Raw genomic sequence first — 20,803 nt, 5'->3', positions numbered from 1 at the left:
ATACTATTTCAATAAGAATAAATGCTGTTGAGACATAAGTTTCTGAATCTGTTAATGTGCTTAAAAACGATCATAGCTAGTGATAAACACGAGACTTAGATCCAGGACTTTTTAGGGTATGTTTTGCCATCATGGGAAATTACATTCTACCGAGAAGGCTAATTGGGTCTCTTTGATATTTGGATGGTTTAGCAGGTGATCAAGGCTTTCCAAAGCTGACAGTTTTGTATTTTAAACTAACTACAAAGTTATCTTCTAGAAGATGGAAATCCTAAGCTTGTGAATTTCCCAGTAATCCAGGGGGTAGGTGTCTGTGTCTGTGTCTGTGTGAACGTTTGTGTGTGTGATTTCAGGAATGTAGAAATAAGTTCCATATAGACTTCTGATATCTTTCTCTTCCAGTTCAAGGTTTAAGCATATACTTACACAAATAAATTGATTTTCTTTTGTCATTTGGCATATTGGCGGGAATAAGAGGTTCTCATACTTGTTTCAGAAGGGTTGGGAAGCATGAGCTTAGAAAACGGGAGGAGAAAGAGGCAGGGAGACACTTCACACTTTGTGCAGTATATGAGAAACGGTAGCTTTTCTTTTCTCTTTTCTTCTAAAGCAAACTGGCTCTGAATTGTAACACACTATTACTCAGAATTGCTTTTCTAATCAGATACAAGTGCCTCAGATTTTTCAAGGCAACATGAATGATGAAATGTGTTTTAGCATTTATCTTTAAAAGTAGTTTTATTTCTCAAGTAAAAGACTATAGCCTGTTTCTTCCAGCGTCTCAAGAAATTCTCATTGATCTATGTACATGTTCTATGTGCTTATTTTCTTTTCTTTTTTTTTAAGTGCTTGTTTCATTGTGGTGTGAATCAATGTTTAAAATTTCTGGATTTTGATCTTTAGAAAATGCTGATATATCAGAACTGTTAAAAACCTGATTGTTCTTTGGTCCTTGTTTGGTGGGGCACCCTATTGATTACTCTTGTCTGTTAAAGAGAGAAATTCTTCCTCTAGCCTGCAGATCATTAAGTGTATGGTTTGCAGTATGCCTTTAAATTTCATTGAATGCATTGAACATGATTGTCCAGTGAATTTTGAGTTGACTCATAGTAATGACTTTGCTTTGATTCTGTGGCTTTTGCTCCTCTCCACAAGAGCTTGAATTCTCTGTTGCATTTTGTATACGTGTTCTTCACAGTGGAAGAAATTTTGCATTTTTTACAGAGGTGGTTTTTCCTAACACCTCTGAATGCCTTCTGTAATTGATACAACAAAAATCTGTTATTTCAATGCTTAATTATTTCATAAACTAGTTTTTGGCTTAATCAGAAACAATGACAGAGTGATAATAAAAAATAGGAAAACTTTCCTTCCTTTGAAGAATAGAAATCAGGTGGTCAGGCTCACCCATGCTTTGGGCCTGACACACTTAATCTCATGTCATTGTGTATCATGATTCGGAGATGGAGTTGCTTCAGGTTTATTGATTTTTGTTTTAACATTTGTGTTGAATTCTTTCTCCAGGCTTATGTATCCTGTTGGGTTTGTTGAAACTGTAGAAGGGAAACAAAAGCTTTTTTTGGTTTCCGGAGGCCTGAGTTGCTGATGATAAGGGTTGAGGGTGGGCTGAGGAACAGAGTGACACTCCCTCTGCTCCCAGCTGAAATTGATGAACAATGAAATCAATTAAGTGTATCGGTATTTGACCAATAGAAGTTAGCGAGCCCAAACTGGCTAGTTATGCCCAAAGAAAGTACTGAATTCACCTGCAGAATTAGGTGCTTTACCAAGAAGAAGCAGCTTAGAGCAATCAGAAAAATCAGTCCTATGATGAGATATAAAGTAAATATAATATCTTTTATTTCTGAAACTTTTCTACGTTAAGTTGTGTAGAGCTAAAATTAAGTTTCAAGCACCAGGAGTTAACAGTGTGGGTGGTTCTGTATGATCATTATTCAGGAATGTGCCTAGACTCTGCTAGAGTGGCTGAAGCTGGCAGGAAAAGACCTAGAGCCAGGATTTGTCACCTTAGGGTGTCCTCCATAATGGTTCCATGTGGGAGCCCATGATTGGGTTAACAAATTGTAACAGACCCCAGCCGCCTGTCAAATTTAAGAAGAAAACGTATGCTTAGTAACTGCTTTGCAAGCAAGTGCCTGTGCATCCTCACTCCTGTCTCCTTGCCTTAAAAAGCAGAGATAATGCTTTGCTTGCGTAGATGATGTTTTAGATAGCACTCTGCTCATCGCAAAGCAATGACCCAGGCCCACAGCTATAAAGGCTGGGCTTGTGTGCAGTTAGATACTCTATTATCCCCCAAGCAAGGACCTAGCTGGTCTGGTGGTCTGCTTTGTAATTCACATGTCTAAAGAATGTATCTTATTCCCCTCACCCCATGACTTACCTAAAGATACACTAAGCCTTTGTACTCATGGTGGATTCTACAATCTCTGTCTCATCCTTCTTTCCCCAAGTTCCTGCTTACTATCACACAACTGTTAATGACGTTTTCCTTTGATTATACACAATAAATATGGGATCATTTGAGAGGCTCGTGGAGTTGGGTCCCTACGCCCTCTCTCTTTCGTGACTTTTTCCACAGAGTCTTGAGTATTCATTCCCTGTACGTAAGACTTCTGCCAGCCAGAACCCACAGTTCCAGGTGAGAAGGATGCAGGCTTTATCTCTCCTACCTCTAGGGAGAGAGAGTAGAAAATTGAGATCTGCTCTTCCGTGGTCCCTTCCTGCCCCAGGTCTGCTCCAGTTCACCTGCAGCCTTCTGGCCTCTGCTCACACTGCCTCTGTCCCAGGACTGACAGCAGCCTTTTCTTCCCTGGTAAACATTTCCTGTGCCTTTTAGAAGTTGGTCTCTTCTCTGCAATACAACCCTGGCAGATGTGATGGTGGTAAACGTGCTGGAGGGCAGTCACTTGGGGACTGCCAGGAGCCATGCTGATTCTCCTGAGTCTCTCATTCGGGGTTACAGAACTGTCGAGCAGCAGAGGAAGCCCTTTAACGTGAGGCCAGCTCAGCATTGCATCACTTTCATTTTATTTTTGAATTTTCAGTGGAGAAATTATTTGTAGCAAACTGTTCCAGATTTTTGGCTGCCTGCTTTCCTCACCACCATTTCCTTGTTGGCTCTGGTGCTTGTTGTAAGAACCAGGTTTCTTCTCTGGTTATTTCTAGCAGCTGGGCTTGCCGAATCCTTGATCTGCATTTGAAGCAGAATGCTTCTTCGTGATGTCAAGCTGGTTTTCCTATTTCTGAATATTTCGTGTACACTCAGCAACTCTTTCAAGTGAAATGCTCTTGTCCAATTCTGTTAACCCATATTTGCCGATCTCCTGCTTTCATGCTGAGGGCAGTTTCTTCTTCCTGTAATAAAAGTTAGCAATTTGCATTTACTATTTGAAGGTTCTGGCCCTAGGTGCTTTTGTCCTTAACAGTTTTAATACAATTCACCCATTAAAATGTGCAGCGGTTTTTACTCAAAGCCCAGAATTGTGCATCGCAGTCAATCTTAGAATATTTTCATCCCCCAACAGGAAGCCCTGTATGCACAAGCAGTCATTCCCATCTTCCTCATCCTCCCCCAGCCCCAGGCAGCCATTGTTCTCTCTCTATGGATTTGCCTGTGCTGGACATTTCATGTAAAACAAGTTATTTCATGTAAATGGAACTGTCTATTGTGACTGACTTCTTTCACACTGAGTAACTTTTTCAATGTATTTCCAGGTTGTGGCCTGGGTCAGTACTCTATGCTTTGCTATTGCTGAATTATATTCTACTGTATATCTGGGCCCTACTGTTTACCCATTCATCAGGTGATAGTCGTTTGTGTTGTGTCTGCTTTTTGTTTGTGAAGAGTAATGGCGCCGTGAATACTCCTGTAGGAATTTTTATGTGGACATTTGTTTTCAGTTCTCTTACTTGTGTGACCAGAGAGCAGAAATGCTGGGTCATTCATAAACCAAATGTTCAACTCTCTGAGGACCTGCCAGGCTGTTTTCTAAAGTGGCCACCCTGTGTTACATCCTCAAAAGCAAGGGCTGCGCGCTCCGCTTCCTCTGTGTCTTCATTAGTGCTTGTTACACATTTTTTTTATTATAACCTATTGTAGTAAGTGTGAAGCGGTTTCTCCTAGTGGTTTTGACTTGATTTCTTTTACAGCTAATGATATTGAACATCGTTTGATTGTGCTTATTGGCCATTTGTATATTTTCTTTGAAAAATACATTTTCAGATACTTTATACACATTTTAATTGAGTTCTCTTTTTCTTGTTGAGTTGTAGGAGTTTTTTCTTTTATTTGAAGATACAAATACTTAATCAGATAAATAATTTGAAAAAATTTTCTCCTCTCTGATGTTTTTTCACCTTCTGGATGGTGTCCTTTGAAGCAAATTTTTAACATTTGATGAACTCCAATTTATCACTGTTTTCTTTGTTCCTTGAGCTTTTGGGGTAATATTTAAAATCTGAGGTATTTTATTTAAACTTTTATATAAAAAATAACTTAATTCTTAAGACTGTTCTAGGAGATGGGTGCTGTGGCTGTCCCCAGTCTATGGATAGGAGACTGAGGTGCAGAAAATTTCACTGAAATATCAGTGTCACAGCTACCCAGTGCTGTGGGATTTCAGACCCTCATGTTTGTCCCCAGCATTTGTGATCTTCACCACCATGCTCCACTACTGCCTGGAATCATTAATGAAAAAGTTTTCCTTTTTTGATTTCTTGATTGTTTGTTTTCTCATTGGGGAACTCACCTCTTCATTTTCCTTGCAGAGATCTGTGTAGGTTTATTTTAGATCTCATGTACTTATTTATTACACAGGCTCCAGCGATGATTGTGCCTAGTTGATCTAATCAATTCATACTCAAGTCTTTCCTGCTCATGACACTAAAAAGAGAGTCATGATTTACATAATGCTCAAAGAAGAATGTACTTGAGTGATTTTATTTTTCTAACCAATCAAACAAATCAAATAAAAACCCGGTGTTGGAACAGATTATAAGCCCTGCAGAATAGGGTCACTGTCTTCCTTGTGTTTCATTTGATTTGTCACAGTGTCTGGATAGTGCCTTGCTGTCCAGCAGTTTTGTGAGTATACGGTGCTCGTGAATCATTGTAAGGAAAGAATTTTGACAACAGACTGTGTTGTTCATTTCACAAGGGAAAAGATCATATAGAAATACTGCTCAGATTTATTTTAAAATTAAGCTTGGTGTTTTGAGAAGGGTTCAAGAAACCATACAAAAATCTTTTTCACTAATTTTAAATCTATCTTAGACACATTATGCATACATAGCAGAGTAACTTATCAACTAGTTTTGACAAGAGGAGTGTATTATTGATTATCTATTTTAGTTGAAATATTCTACCTGGGATAAAGTAATCAGTGCCCATAAATGAACAAATATGTTTGTATTTCTATGCAACATGGGGGCAGACTTCATATGTTTTTATATAATATATATGACTGTGTGTTTTAATCTGTCTGTCAGTGTTTTTATAGTTTTTCATCAATGTTGTAACTTTAGAATTCTTCTATGGAAATCACCCCCAATTCTAGTGCAGTTTGTACTGTGTATCCTGTCTTATGCATGGGATTCCACTGTCCCCTCACTGAGGAATTTCCTCTCCTATTGAGTTAGTAGCAGAGTTAAAGGAACTGTGATTTCTAGGCCTTTGCTCTCCATGTGTTTGCAGTTGGCTGTCAATCAAGATTTTCTCTTTCGTGAGTTTTCATTGTTCAATTAGAATTTTGGAAATAACAATTAATATGTTGCAACACTCTCCCTAGAAACTTGATGTGTTTGTGCTTTTCAGTTTCCAATTTACAAAAAATGTAAATGCACTCTTGTTTTTAAATAGTCCTTTTTCACTAGATATTTGTTTACTTCTTTATAGTCAAAATATTTTTTTCCCAATGAATGAATAGGTTTGCATGTTTTAAAAGATACCTTACTTTTTAAATTTCTTATTCTAACAGGTATATTCGTTGTACAGAATTTAGAAAATAAGGATAAACACAATTATAACTTAAAAATGGCCTCTAATCTCACCTGGAGATACAGTTGTAAGGTTTGAAATTGAGAATTACAAGTCCTCTCAAACTGTTCTTCTATTTCAAGTACGGTTTGGTTACTGAGATCCTCGAATTCCCATATGAATTGTAGCAGCAGATAGTCAGTTTCTGCAGAGGAACCCACTGGGATTGTGATCGAGTCCACGTTGAATATATGGATCGCTCTGGGGAGCACTGCCATCCCAAGAATGCTGTCATTTGATTCAGGAATGTGCGTGGTGTGTCTGTCCAGGTATTTAGGTATTCTTTAATTTTTTTCAGCATTGCATAGAGTTTACATTGGATTATTTTACTATATATTTTGCCTTTATACTGAGGACAAGTGTGCAAGGTACCGGGATCAGAAGTGTATTGGAGCTCCGCAGCTTGCTGCCACCATGGACGCTGTGCTCTTGCTTCGCCCACTGTACAATGTTGCACAAAATAGGACCTAAGTAACTCTCTCTTGAAAGAATGATTATATGATTGCTGGATGATGCTTGAGAGTCCTTGTGATGATGTCTTTTTCCCAGAATTTCCCCTCTTCTTTACTATGCCCTTTCCCTTCCTTTCCTCCAGCCTGTGTTTCAGCCTGCCTGTGGCATTGATTTTCCTTGTCTGTGGACTCTTCCTTTCACTAGTTCGTGATAATGTTACATGTGAGATGTGGAAACTTGCTAGATGTCAAGAAAGAGGAAATCCATTGCATTCTAGTTTTTTTAGAGTGTGCTATTGTATTATCGATTGAAATGAAATCAGGCTGACCCATTGAGCCATCCCCTGAGCTCTTTTTGCCTTCCTACAGGTGATACTGCTCTCGTTGCTGCATGTGCCCTTCCCCCAGACTTGGTTTTGGGGTTGAGTAAGTCACCGTCACTGGAGCCCTCTCTTTAAATGATGAAGAGAACATTTGCTCTTTCTCCCTGTTTGGGGACTTGGATGAGATGAGGCAACAGATAAAGAATGGAGCCCCACCTCATTCTGACCCCCGCTCTTTCCGTTCCTTTCTCCAGGGGAAGAGTACAATTCAAAAATATAAAGATTGTGAACTAATGAGATAGACAAGACAACCGATCATTTATTAAATACCCTTTCATGCCAGAAACAAATGTATTATACACACAAAAAGCACATAAAATACGGTAGTACTGTGGTTACAAACGTGGGTCCGAGTTCGAGTCCTGGTCTGGAGTGACAAGTCCTGTGAGATGGAGAATTGGTAGGTCGGCTTAGCCTCTCTTGGACTTGTTTTCTGTCCTGCAGAGATGGGGCTCGCTAGGCGTCCCTCCCCCGTAGAGGTGCTGAGGGGTGTAAAAGACACGTGTAGGCAGACCGAGCACAGCTGCTCTTTCCTCGTAAGTGCAGGATAGCATCGCTTTTGCGGTGATGGCTTTATGACTGCACCGTGTAGACTCTCAGTGCTCCAAAGGGATGCCTTGCAGATTGGAGATGGGATTCTCACTTCTGTATATACCCAAGGATTGTGTTATTGGGAGTTGCTAATTTGACTCTATTCTTTAGAAAGTACATAATGTAGATATATTTTTCAAACATGCATGATTTTTTCTTTTATTATTTATAGTTCTACCCTCTCATCTCTTGGTGTGACTTTTCATGGAATCCAGGAAACAGTCCTAAGCAACCTGCCTCTTCACACTTCTCCGTGGTGGTTTCCTTCCCTGACTAGAAGAGGGTTTTGCATAGGTAATTTTGATTGCTCCCCTTCTCTTGGAGACTCTCTGTTTTTCTGCCCATCTCTCACCTGTCCATCTGTCCATTTCTCTACCCACTCATTCTTCTGACTTGTTTCAATAAGCATTTCAGGCAGCTTACAGAAGAGCAGGTACCAAATAAACAGGTGAGAAAATGGGGCCAAGTTCATACAGTGAGGCTAGGAGTTGAGCCTGTGTGAGAGTTGCCAGCGTGAGACACACGCCTCTGCCTTGTGACTTATAAGATAGACAACATCAATGTGCCTGAAGCTCCCAGCAGACACAGGGAAACAGGGTTTGTGGGAGATGCTCATTGGCTGTGAAATAAATAAGTGGCTTAGTAGAAGCCCAGCCTTTCCAAGTACTAAGGCTTAGGAGAATATTTTAGTGTCTTCCAAAATCAGATTATTGCATCTTTTCTTTTTCAGAGTTTTATGTATAGTTGGTTTACATTCTATACCTGGAAATTTCTCCAAAACTTCTGCCCACGTGAGTCCCATGACTCGGGAATGGGGTGGTTCTGCTCATTGACGGGTGTTGGCCAGAAACGGAAAATGACAGCCTCAAAGGAGCCTGGGATTTATCAGTTATGTTTTGTCAGTGCTGTAGATTTCAGAAAATGCTTTCACCTTTTCTTTCCATCTGAGGCAGCAGCGCGCTCTCTTACCAGCATCAGGAGCTCAGGGCCACGGGATGGTGGGGGCTGACTGCACTGCCGTCAAGACAGCTGAGCTAGTCACTGCAGGTGTGGTTCTTTTACATACTGCAGCTCATGCTCTTTACTAGAATGTTTCAACAGGGAGTTAATTAACTGAGTTAATTAACATTTTATAAATATGATGCTTTGTTGAAAAGACAGTCATAGGCAGAATATAAGTTGTGATCACTTTAAAAATGGTTTCATTACTGAAATTTCAGTAGGAAAGATCCAGTTTATCTTATTTCCGCCTCTCTTTAAAAGTAACAAAGAAACAAGACAGAAAAAGCAGAGGATGATTTCTGTTCTTCCTCTCGGCTTGCAGGTGCCCTCACCTCCAGTGGCATCCATCCAGACACCAGCACTGACACTGGCCGTGCTCAGAACTGCCTCAGCCCTGAAGACACATCTGACAAATGGAAGGGGGCCGCGCCCTGTTACAGCAGGTGCTCTCACTTTGTGGGTCCTTATGTAACTGCGCGGTGTTATTCAGGATCGCCCTTTCTACACTTTGTGACGCTGCTGCGGTGTCTCCTAGTTATTTGTTTCTGTAAGTACTCGTGTAATTTTCCAATGTGTGGTACTAGACATCTAAAAATGCATTTTTCAGATGAAAAATAGTGTGTATTTAATATAAATGTATGAAAAAAGGGTCAAATGGATCTATCCTGGTGCCAGTACTCAGAGATAATAATTAACACATTAACATCTATTTTCTGTTCTTTTCATCAGTGTGTATTACCTCTGTCATAAAAACCAGCGAGCAATGTGTGCCTGTATACTGTGTGGAGACCTCCATTTTCCATTCGGCTTATTACACATTTCTCTACAATATTCTATCTCCCCTGGCATGATTTTTAATGACTAGTATAGCATTCTGTCTTGTGGAGTCCTCGTCCATTTTACTTTGGACTTAAATAAACTTTTAAATTCCAAGTATACTTAACTGAAATTCTGAAAAGAGATCTGTTGTGGTACCGAAAGTCCCCTACATCCCTTCCCCTTTTTTCCTGAGAGTAAAAACTGCTGACAATGTGGAGTATATATTTCATGACCTTTATGCCTATGTCATATAAATAAACACATACATACACGTATATGAGAAATCTATGTCTATGTGTGTGTATATATGCTTTATTGAAAAATAAGGCCATACTATATGTTTTCTGCAGCTCGGTTTATTCACTCAGGTATATATCACAGACGTCCTCTCTCTCCAGACTCACCCGGTCCTTTCAGATAGAGTAGAGGGTTTTCCTGATATGCAGGTTTGGTCTCTTGTGTAAGGACACCTTTCGTGGGAGCGTACTGTGGACAAGGCCTTGGACCACGCCGAAACACCGGAACTTTAGTGCCCACAGCTCACCGTGATTTACCGCATCATTGTCTTGATGGTGGACACTTAAGTTTTCTCCATTTTCCACTGTCAGAAAGGGTGTTTGACTGGCATACTTCTTATACAAACATTCCTGTGATCTTGTATGAGTATTATTTTCGTTAAGTTTTCTGGAAATTTAGTCCTTGGATGTGACAACTACATAAATCACAGGCTCCTTTCAAGTGAATCAAGAAATTCCTTCTCCTGTGGGGCATGAAAAGATGTAGAATAACTTATGTAACCAATTCTCTATCGCTGGATATGATTTCACTTCAGCTTTTCTTCTCACCATTGTAAACAGTGCTGTGTAAATGCTCTGATAAGTACATCTTTTTGAACTGAATTTTTCTAAATGAAACGATTCCAAAATGTGGAGTTCAGCCTGTGTGTACACACGTTTTTCAGAGTTTACATATCCATTGACATGTCATCCTCCAAAAGATCGCTCACAGTTTGTTCTCTCAAAGATGGACACTAGCTAGAATATCTTTTAAAAATATGTGCCAATATGATGAGCAAAAGTACTTTTTCATTGTTTTAATTTGCACTTGATGACCAGTGAGGTATTGAGCATTTTTCACTCATTAGCCATCTGACTTTTAAAAAGTGAATGATCTCTTTTGTCCTTTGCACACATTTAAGTGAGGCAGCTTCTTGTTGCTTTGTGACAGCTCTATGTATATTATGAACATTAACCCCTTGTCTTCATCAACATGTATCAGAGAGCTTTTCCTTGTCATATTTTGCCTTTCATTTTGTTCAGTAGGTTCATTTTTGTTGTGGCCCAAAATAATCTTAAGATTGTAAATGTCTTCTTTTTGGGTTTTATTCCTGATATTATTCTTAGAAATACTTTCTTATAATGGTATAAATTTCTTCTGTAGGTTTTTTTAATCTCTAAGATGGAGATGATGATGGTACTTGTTATAGTGAAGAGAAGTTGAATTAATATGAGCAAAGAATTATATTCGCTGTTATTAGTACTTTCTAATATTCACATCACATTCTGTAATTTTTCTTGCGGTCATTATGACTGGAATAGAATTTGTTTTTTCCAGGGGATTCTCTGATTGTCCCAAGACAATTATTGAATTCCTACTTTGCTTTTTAACTTGAAATCCCACCTGTAAAGAATACTTATGTACACTAGAGTCTCTTTTTGAGCTCATGGTTTATTTTTATCAATCTTACTTTCTTACACTAGCACTATATCTTACATATTGTAAACATTTATTTAATATCTGACAGTGCGATTTTTTGATTCTCTTTTCGATCCCAAATTTTCTTGGTTAGTATTATGACTTTATTATTCCTGAAGAATTCTAATATAATTTTTCAAGTTAAAAAAAAAAAGAAGTGCTGTCGTGGGATTTTTTAGTACTTTTGAATTATCTTTAGGGGAATGTACATTTTTACAAAACTGCTTTCCTGCATACAAAATGTTGATGTCTCTACTTTCACACCTCTTACTTTACCCCACAGTACAGTCCTGTACTTCCACCATGTACAACATGGGCATTATTTTTGAGTTTATTCCAGATTATTGTTGATGTTTTTGTTAATTATTTAAGTCAGAATTTTTTGCTATTGTATATTTTAACTGTTAAAACTGACACCTAGGAAGGCAGATTCGGTTTGTAAATACTCACTTTGTAACTTCTCATTTAAAATTGTAAGTATTAAGTACTTGTTACAGAATCCTTTCTTTTCTGTTTTTAAAAATTTGTTTCCAAGATTCTCAAAATGGTCATAGCAAAGTAGTATAGGTGGGGACAGAGATGGAGAGAGGTAGTGTGGCTCATGTACAAACTGTGAGCACTTTCATGGCTGCGTTTACGCTGGAAAAGCCGCTGAAGAGTCCAGGATAAAACAGGGGTGGCTTTGTATGCAGTTGAAAGCCAGCTTTCTTGCCTGGTGAAGCCTGGTGGGCGTGACAGGTAGATGATCAAGGTCGAATGGAGGTTATTGGCTGCACAGAGCGCTGTGTCTGAGAACTGGAGAATATCGCCATGGGAAATGCTTGGTGCCAGGAACAAAGCAGAGGAGCTGGGGACCCTGTGTGTTAAGGAATTTCCAGCCCTCGGAGTGGGAAGATCAGACTCTGCATTCAGATCTGAGTTTGAATTCATCCTCTTTAGTTTACTTGTCCTCTGACTTTGGTCAAGCTATATACCCTCTTTCACTTCCTGTTTTCTTATCTCTCAAAATAGGAGAATTACAGCCTGCTGCCAGATTGTTTGATCAGGTTAAATAATTAGTGTCTATAAGATGCCACGTATAGTCACAAGCTCAGTGAGAAATGGGCTGTCACCTGTTCTTCTGCAACTCAGTGCTTGACAAGACATGTGGGAAAGCCAGTCCCTAATTTGTGTGTGATGCAAGTAGGAACAAAATTAATGTCTTGCCTTTCCCTAGCAGTATACTTACAGCTTTGCTTCATTTACTTCTTTCCTCCTTTCCTTTCCCCTTTCCCATCCTCCACCAAAAGATCCTGAGACTCTCTCAGAATAGTAGATTCAAATTACTTTAAAGGTTGGCTCATCCTCATGAAATGATAGTAACATAAAAAAAATCTGTGCACATCCCACAATACATTGTATTTGATTTACACACACACGTGTGCACACATACACACACACAATCAGGCTACCTTCCACTTGCAGAGGGATAAGGACCACTTTTTCTGAGTTTTCACTCACTGAGCTTGAGAACAATGTCTCTTACACAGACTTTCACCAGGCTTCGTGCATGGTGTTTTTAATTGAATTTCGGCTTTGTGGCCATAGATATAGTCTCCTAATAGAAGAGAGAAAGTGGAGACATAGACATTCTGCTGAGATATTGGTGTCATCATATTTTAGTTGGAAAGGACTTAAGACAGCATAGAGTCGTAATATTATATGGGTGAGAATCCATGATGTTGTAACTTGGACAAGAACATGGACCTTCTGCCGTCTTGTCCACAAAGGTGAAGAGGCAACTGGGCAGGGGATGGTAGGGATCCTTCTTGCTTGAGTTCCATGTTCTTGCTAGTTTTCATTGCTCAGTTGCCTTTAGTTTATGTCCATGAGGCCTCTCATGGGAAGGTCACTCTGTCCTGATAGATTGAGTTTCTTATCAGCAAAAAGCTCTGGACCCACTCATATTTCCCAGAGTTTTCTGCTGACCTGCTGACACTTTATATAATTGAGACCTAAGAAACTACAGAATATAAAATCCTTATTGTTATTGTTTGCCCTCGAGTTCCATAGGAAGGGGTGCTGTCTCAGGCTGTCTAAAGCCAGATCTGAACAAAGATAGGGTGACAGGCTGTGCTGCTGGTCCTCCACAGTTGAAGGGGATTTCCAACTTAGCTTTATATTCAAGGCAGATGAGTTCAAATCTTGCCTTTACCAGTTATTATCTTTGTGAATTTGGGGAGAAACTGTACTTTTTTGTGTCCAAATTTGTTTATCTGTAAGTAAGTTCAGTATTTATTTTAAGGTTTCTGTTTTAGAATTGAATGAGCTAATACTCTCATTTATACCTAAAATAGTGATCTCATGGTTCTATGCTGGTGCCTTGGTAGTTGATTACTAAGGGACTCCGCAGTGAGATTGGGGGTGGGGGACCCTGGATAATAGAGCTTATATTCCAGGATATGCTTGTAAAAGACTGGATGTGCAGTGGATTTTTAGTAAATATCTACTCCTTTCCTAATCTGCATTGATTGTGTATATATCTTTATACTAATATATGAACAATTTTTATTGCAATTTAAATATCTTTGTAGTATTTACAATATCTAGTTATAAAAATACGTGAAATAAAAAGATTTGAATTTATTTTCTTTTCAATAAGCAAAACAAAATAAAATAGAAAAGAAAAAAGTTTTGAAGGAGTAGAAATAATTTTATTTCTGTGGAATCAATTCCTTGTAATAGGTTTTTTGTTCATGTTGTTAAAAAGCATATAAAATTGATAGGTTGTGAAATACTGGAAATGAGGAAACAGTGGAGACATACTACCTCTAAGGCAGTCAATTTGTTACCAAGTCCAAACTCGTTCTGCTTGCTGCATGACAGGCCAATTAATCGGGAGATGAGATGTTGGAGTAAGGAAAAGAGACTTTATTTGTAAAGCTGGCAGACCCAGAAAATGGCATATTGTTATCCAGTAGAACTCTCCTCCCCAGGGCAGAATTCAGTCTCCTTTTATACTAAAAAGCGGCGGGGATGTGGCTGGTTGTTGCAAACTTCTTGCTGTATGAATTGTTTGTCCTTGAAATCCTTTGTTCCTGCAGCTGTCCATGTGGGTCAAATTATGGTGCCCCTGTAAAACCTCCAAAAAAAAGAAAGGTTATTCACTATTTTACAACTTGCCATCTATACATAAGTGTAGAAGAGCAAATATCCTTAAAGATCAGAGCCCGGAGAATAGACCCTCCTGGATATTTCAGGCTAAAGGCAACTTTCTTTTACAAAAGGTGCAGAGATAGCAAGTCTGAGCCTAGAAAACAAGGTACAGGATTAAAGCCAAATGAACACATCTAACATGGAGTGAAATTTGTTCTTTCTATTACAATTTCTTTTTCTCCCTCATAAATAATTTTAGTAAGAAACATGAGCAATTTTTTTATTTTTGCTTCTTAATAAAGGACTACAACTACAATTTAGTGAGCAGGGATGCTGTGCGTGCCTTGGTGTCACAGCAAACTCTTGTTGGTGGTGGTCGACCCTGCAACATGCCTGATGCCCCATGAGTGTTGGTGAGGGTCCCCCTAACCAGGGGCTCTATTCAGGAACCACCATATGCGCGTTGACCTCTGGCACCTCTTTTTCAGCTGCAGGAAATTTTTTCAGATTCTATGATAGAAAAATCACTCCAGCTAGGGATAATCAGGGAATAAAGGAAGAGGAAAAGGGCTTGAAGTAGAGTAGAAGAGAAAGACAGAAGCTCAGGGAGCCTGGGGGCTTGGCAGCGCTGCCTCGGGAGAGAGAGGAGCAGAGGTGTGGATGGGACCAGCTACGGAACCAGCTCCTGCAGCTTTCCCTGCACCCAAGCCACACAGCTTTTAATAGGGCCCAGGACTCTCTCCTGGCTGGATGTCACCCTGGGCAGAGCCTTGAGAATCGAAGGTAAGGGGTGGGCAGCACTCACCTAGGGGGTCACTGAGGACTTTGGTCAAGTCCACATTGACTTTTCCAGTCAAGTGCCTTCACCTGTTCTTTATCTCAGGATCTGAGAAGCAGGAGCAAGGAACTCAGGGAGAGATCCAGGAAGATATCTGACTGTGTTAAGAGACGACAGTCACAGTGACACTGGGAGCGAAGACACTTGCAGCAAAGTAAAATAACTTCACAACTATTGCATCAGAGCTGCATGTGTGAGAGAGCCTAAGCCTGTCTCAGAGTGCAGGGGACAAGCGGAATGGAATGGTAAAATTAACACTGACAATTGAAATTTTGTTAAATAGCCTGCTACTTTTAATTTTATCACTTCAATGTATGCAGGTGTATTTCTATGAGCATTTATAGGTTCACACAACCCCACCAGCCCCTCTTGCCCCCATGGGGGATGGGATTTCTCAAGCACAGTGCCCCTCCTGCTTGCTTGGGCCACGCTGCGGGTCCTCACCTGGGGCCGGACTGCTACAGTACACTGAGTCCCCGAGGCACGGCCTGGGATACATGACAGGAACAACTGTGCTCTTGGCTGAGGGCCTCCATTTCCCCCTGCAGTGTAAGAATGCCGGTGACTCAGTTAGAAGCATGCATCCAAGCCGTCCTTCCGTGTCATCACCATCTAGAAGCGGTGCCTGAATCTTCTGAATTTCTGCAGAATGTGGTTTACAATCACCTTGAACAAGTGAGTGTGTGTCCTCTTTCAAGTGGAGGAGTTACTGCCGTTTTCCTGGAACTTACTCATCACTAGTCCATCTGATTTTTCTGTGCTAGGATTCAGTATGGCCTGCTAATAACTCTGCAGTCAGATCTAGAAATCCTGATGAAGAGGATTATTTATTTTCTTTCTTTATATGATAGTATTTTACTTTCAAATTTCTGAGTTTTCAGTTCTTGGAGGAATTTTTTCGGGGGTTCGAGAAACAACTTTGCTCTTACCATCTTTGTGACCTGTTGCTATATGCGTCTCACCTGTCTTCTGTCACTTGTGAGGCGGTTCTATTTTTGACCCTGTCCGGGTTGTTCATATTTTAAAACATAAAATCTGTAAAAGCACAGTCCCTTTTACTCCGAAGACATTCCACAAATACTCCTTTAATCTGGGTATGGTTTTAAGAAGACACAATAATTAGAATATATACTTGCAGGTTGCCAGTGCAAAATCCCCAAATTAATAGTCAAGCTCAACATCTAAAATCTTTCTAATCTACCATGGATTTGTATGGATAAGTGAAGTAGTTTGCTAAGAACTCAATCCTCCCAAGCTGATGCTCTGCCAGATGGTGGAGCCGAGGGACGAGGGTGTGTCCTGCCCTTCCTGAGCTGACAGTTTCATGGCAAAGACCTTCACCAGGTGAAGAAATTGAAGTTTCTTCTAAGAACAGTGGGTCTGAAATGAGTCCAAAAGCGTGGGAGAGACACAATCACATTTGTCTCAAGTAGGGGAGAGTGGCTGTGGGGCCACTTGGGAGACTCATGAGTCCAGGTGGGCAGTGTTGTTGGCTTCCACTTGAGCGGTGGGACGGTCAGTGGGTAAAAGCGAACAGATTGAAGGCATGTTTAGATGGTAAAGAGGAAAGGATCAATGATTTCTGTGAAGGTAGGATGGAGTAAGGCCCAGGTTTCTGGGTGGATTAATGAGTTAAATAATGGTCCTGCTGTGTTCTGAGGAGGGAAAGCAGCAGAGGGAGTTCTGGGGGAAAACTGATGAGTTCAGCTGTGGGTAAAGTGAAAGGCTGTTAGATGTGTGGTCTGGGAGCTCTGGTGAGAGCCAGTAGTGAGTAGGGGGCGGGGAGAGAGACTTTCAAATCATTTTGTCTTGTGAAAATACATACAAGAATGAGTAATGACACAACCCCTGTATATTCTGGATTTAAAACCCAGTAACATTTTGCTATATTGACTGCAGGGGTTCTTAATTTTTTAATAGAAATAAAATAAATAGAAACAAAATAGTGGAGTTAATGAATATCTTAGAGTTGATGTGTGTCCTTGTATGTATTTTCATACCTCATCTGTTTATAAACATAATCTACAAAAAGTTAACTTGCTTAGCATTAGAGTTAAACAGAGGGACGTGACACACTCTGTTGGTGGTTCAAGGTGATTTCTTGGGCAAATTATGTAGCCTCTCTGTGCCTTAGTTGCATCTTCTGTGACTGCCCCCATGCCCCTCATCACAGCTGATTTCCTAGACTAGAAGTTGGGAGGGAGGCTGCTGAAGGGAGTAAGAGGTGGCAACTGCTAGGGTCACTGAAGAGAGAGACAAAAACAGATTAAAGCCGAGAAACTGAGTGCTAATACCCTCAAAGGAGAAAGAATCCCTTAGTTTTTTGAGCCACTTAGCCTAAGAGAAAGAAAATCATGTGGATCCAAAGCTCTTGAGCATATGAGTATTGTGGGTGGGAGGGTTTCATCAGAAAAGGGTTGAGAAAAGGCCTTTTGGTTTCCCTTTACGTTTCCAGTAAGGATGAGGCGCAGAAGAAAAACCACCCGTTTCACAGTTGAAGGTGCTGTTTTGTGCGAAACTGACCGAAGGTTGGAAACCATTCATCAGTGGTGCTGGCAAAAGAAGAGACTTCTGGATTGGGTGGGGCACTTGCTGTGACTTCCAGGTGACCTGCTGGCTGGGGGCTGTGAGGCGGGCAGTAGGTTTGCAGTGTGACCTGGGTATAATCCCTGGCATTGAGGCTGCTGATCTGACTAGCAGAGCTGGGCAGACACCGTCCTAACGGGGCTGCTCGGGATGAGGCCTGGGACACCTGCCATGCTGAGGGCGAGAGGAGAGCTCCCCTGAGGTTGTGTCCCTGTGAAGATTAGAAACGTCCTCCTGCAGGGGAGGAAGAGCCTCTGAGCAGCGGGCCGGATGCACAGGCAAGACCAGCCTGAGCACGGAGATTTCAGGAAGCCGGAATTCATACAGGCCCGAACAGCCTTGTTCCTGAGAAACTGGAGGGAAAAGATGCTGCAAATGCAGGCTAAGTTCAGACACTATTGTGTGTCATGAGTGATAGGAAAAGACTGTTCAGGCAGCCACGAGAGAACCCTGTGGTTGTCCCAGTTGGGCGTCACACAGGAGGGAGGAGCAGAGTTATATACTTTGCCACTTATTAGCTGTGTGACTTTGAGCAATATCACCCCACTTCTCTCTATATATATCTACATCTGTAAAGAGACACAGTGACAAGCTCGTGTCATCAGAATGCTTTGTTTAGCTCTGATCCCCTTTGTCCAGTCCTGTCAGTGCTGCCCTGCAAGGTTCTGCAGCGGCTGCTCTTGCCCTGTGATGGGAGGGCATAAAAGGGCATTGTAGCACCCGAGGGCAGAAAGGGGTTGCTTTAAAAGCAGACATGTAGCCTCCTGCAGCTGCAGACCTGCAGGCACTTTGGTTCATGGTCGTGGAGAGGACTTTGGAGGCCTTAGTGTCGTCTTAAGACTTGTTTTCCCTTGGGGACCTGATTTGCCTTTGCAGATTAATGTTGAAGATTTGGGCTTCTGGCAAAGCTGTTTTCAGAGATGGGTATATACGTAAAATATCATAAAATAAAATGATTCATTTAACGTGAGCGACTTTGCAGCTGTTGGGAAGAGCTGTGTTGGCCTGGTCTCCACGGGGGACACCAAGGGTCAGCAGAGCGTGCGGGAGGGAAGGCAGCCTGCAGTGCTTCTGCGGGGGGTTCTCCCCAGCATGGTGCTCTGCTGAGTTGACTCTTCTCTGAGTTTGGTTGCCAGAGGAGCAGACAGCAAAGTAATGAGTTCTGGAGGGATTGTATAATGACAGGAAGAAATAGGAACCCGGAGATTTTCTGGACTAAAACACGCTTTTGGTTCCTGATTCAGTGTGTTCCATTACAGAATTGATGAGTTGTGTCTATTCTGGGACTTCATTGAAATAAACGTTCAGCCTAAATGTTAAGGGATTTAGTTTATTTGGCTGGAGGACTCGAGCCGGGATGACAGCCTCTCAGATCACTCTGAGGGACTGCTCCCAAGAGGTAGGGGAGGAGCTAGGATAAATAGAATCTTTACAACAAAGATCAGGTAATTGGAACAATAAAATATTGCTTGTTATCTAAAGAAAACCAGATATCTCAAGTTCAAGTATTTAGTGGTTTTCTATGTATGGTGGGAAGCAAACATTTGGGTCATTGAATTCATTCCTTTGGCAAGCCCCTGGCTATCTAGGGCCAGTATCCTGTCCTTTCTTACTCTGAGTCTGCTCAGAGGGCACCACTGTGAGTGGCTGAGAGGCCGGGCTGTAGGCATGTACTCGCTGGGGTTTGGCAGCAGCCGCTGATGACTCGGATTCAGCATTCTTTGTTTACTGTCATGGTTGCAGTATTTTCATGCACATTGTAGTATTTTCATTCACAGTGTTCCCCCTTGGTCCTAAATTCGACCAATATTTTGAGAGAAATTTCATGACCAATTTTGTCCCACATTGCTAGGATGGCTCATTCCTAGTTCAGGTGAAGAATCTTCTGAGTTGCCATTCAAGGTGTAAGTTTTTTTTATCAGGCCCTGTTGATACTAAAAGTTCTCTGGATCACCTGTCTTACTACTCTATTATGATCCAGGAAGTGTTTAACCTTCTTTGCTCATTCCCATACCTAGAATCACACTATTATATTTATTTTATTCAGGGTTATAAATTTTATCTGTTTCTTCAAGATGTTTAGCCATCATCAATCTTGTGGGCCTAGTTACACATTGGGAAATGTAATAGACAACAATTTTATAAAATAGACAGGATATAAGTAATACAGCTAGTAACGTTAATAAAGTCACGAGTAAGAATTTAATAGTCGAGAAGTTGTATTTTTGGGTTAAAATTTTGCTTGTGTTTCTGAGTTTGATCCTATGAGAAAGTTCATATTTATGGTCAGGGTCAGAGCAGGTATTAATTGGCCAGTTGAAATCTCCCACCTTGTAAGATCAACAGTGGCCTAAACAGAACTATAATTTCTTTTTAGAATAATGTTTCTGAGGGCTACCTAGTTAGAGCCTTGTATTAGGGAAACCCACCAAGGTAACACAGAAGTACTAGACATAGGTAATTTATCATAAACTTAACAATTGGAGTAGTTCATAATCAAAGGTTGGAGAAATTATCAAAGTAATTGGTATACAGTCCTGGTCCGGTGTCTTGGGTCAGCAGTCTAGCTCAGATGTCGTCTTCTTCTCATCCTGGTATGGAAGCTTTTTCTCCATTTGGGCATTGTTTTAAGGTGAGCAGCGCTCTATAGGCCAGTGCACTGCAGGGGCTGTTTCAGATAGGAAATGAATCCGAGACTCCGTTTCCTTCAGCTTTGGTGTGTATGGTCTAGTTAAGAGTATCTGAAAAAGGGTCTTTCCATTCAGGTTGGAGACAGTTCTTTAAGTCATGCCTGTTGCAGTATGTATAATCCCCTGGCTGCAGGTCATGGGGCATTGGAATTTTACCCAAGGATAGATTACTGAGCTTCAGAATCAAACCTAGAGTATTCTTTTCATAATTCAATTAAACTGTACAGCAGTGTGACATAACAGCAAGGAATGATCTGGGAAGTGTCTTAGTAAATATGGACCTCAATTAACAAAACTAGAATTTAATATCGACTAAAATATAATTTTTTTCTCTCTAAAGTTACCCTCAGTTTTCTCAAATATAGCCAAATCAAGATTAATTTCTTTACAAATTAAATCTGATTATTTGATCATATAGGCTTTTTAAATTGACTGTGTTGGAAGTTTTAATACGGAGTCTCAGGGTAGAATGTTAATAAGGTTTTCTAAGGCCA

General features: G+C 40.7%; 1 protein-coding gene and 1 long non-coding RNA gene across 2 annotated transcripts in view; one reads left to right on the top strand and one right to left on the bottom strand.

Moving 5' to 3' along the window:
* Positions 1-20,803, bottom strand: part of LOC140690323 (uncharacterized) — a 1,184,725-nt gene that overhangs the window by 148,450 nt on the left and 1,015,472 nt on the right. The window lies entirely within an intron of this gene.
* The window catches only part of LOC140690312 (uncharacterized), a 461,064-nt gene that overhangs the window by 81,320 nt on the left and 358,941 nt on the right, over positions 1-20,803 (top strand). Inside the window, exons 5-7 of the mRNA XM_072952009.1 lie at positions 8,809-8,929; positions 15,582-15,708; positions 17,489-17,756. Coding sequence (XP_072808110.1) covers positions 8,809-8,929; positions 15,582-15,708; positions 17,489-17,491 — 251 coding nt within the window. The 3' untranslated portion in view covers positions 17,492-17,756. Of the gene's footprint in view, positions 1-8,808; positions 8,930-15,581; positions 15,709-17,488 lie in introns of the transcript that reaches the window.

This window comes from Vicugna pacos, chromosome 30 (genome assembly GCF_048564905.1).
Source record: "Vicugna pacos chromosome 30, VicPac4, whole genome shotgun sequence".
Lineage (NCBI taxonomy): Eukaryota > Metazoa > Chordata > Mammalia > Artiodactyla > Camelidae > Vicugna > Vicugna pacos.
This window is presented reverse-complemented; position numbering and strand designations above follow the sequence as displayed.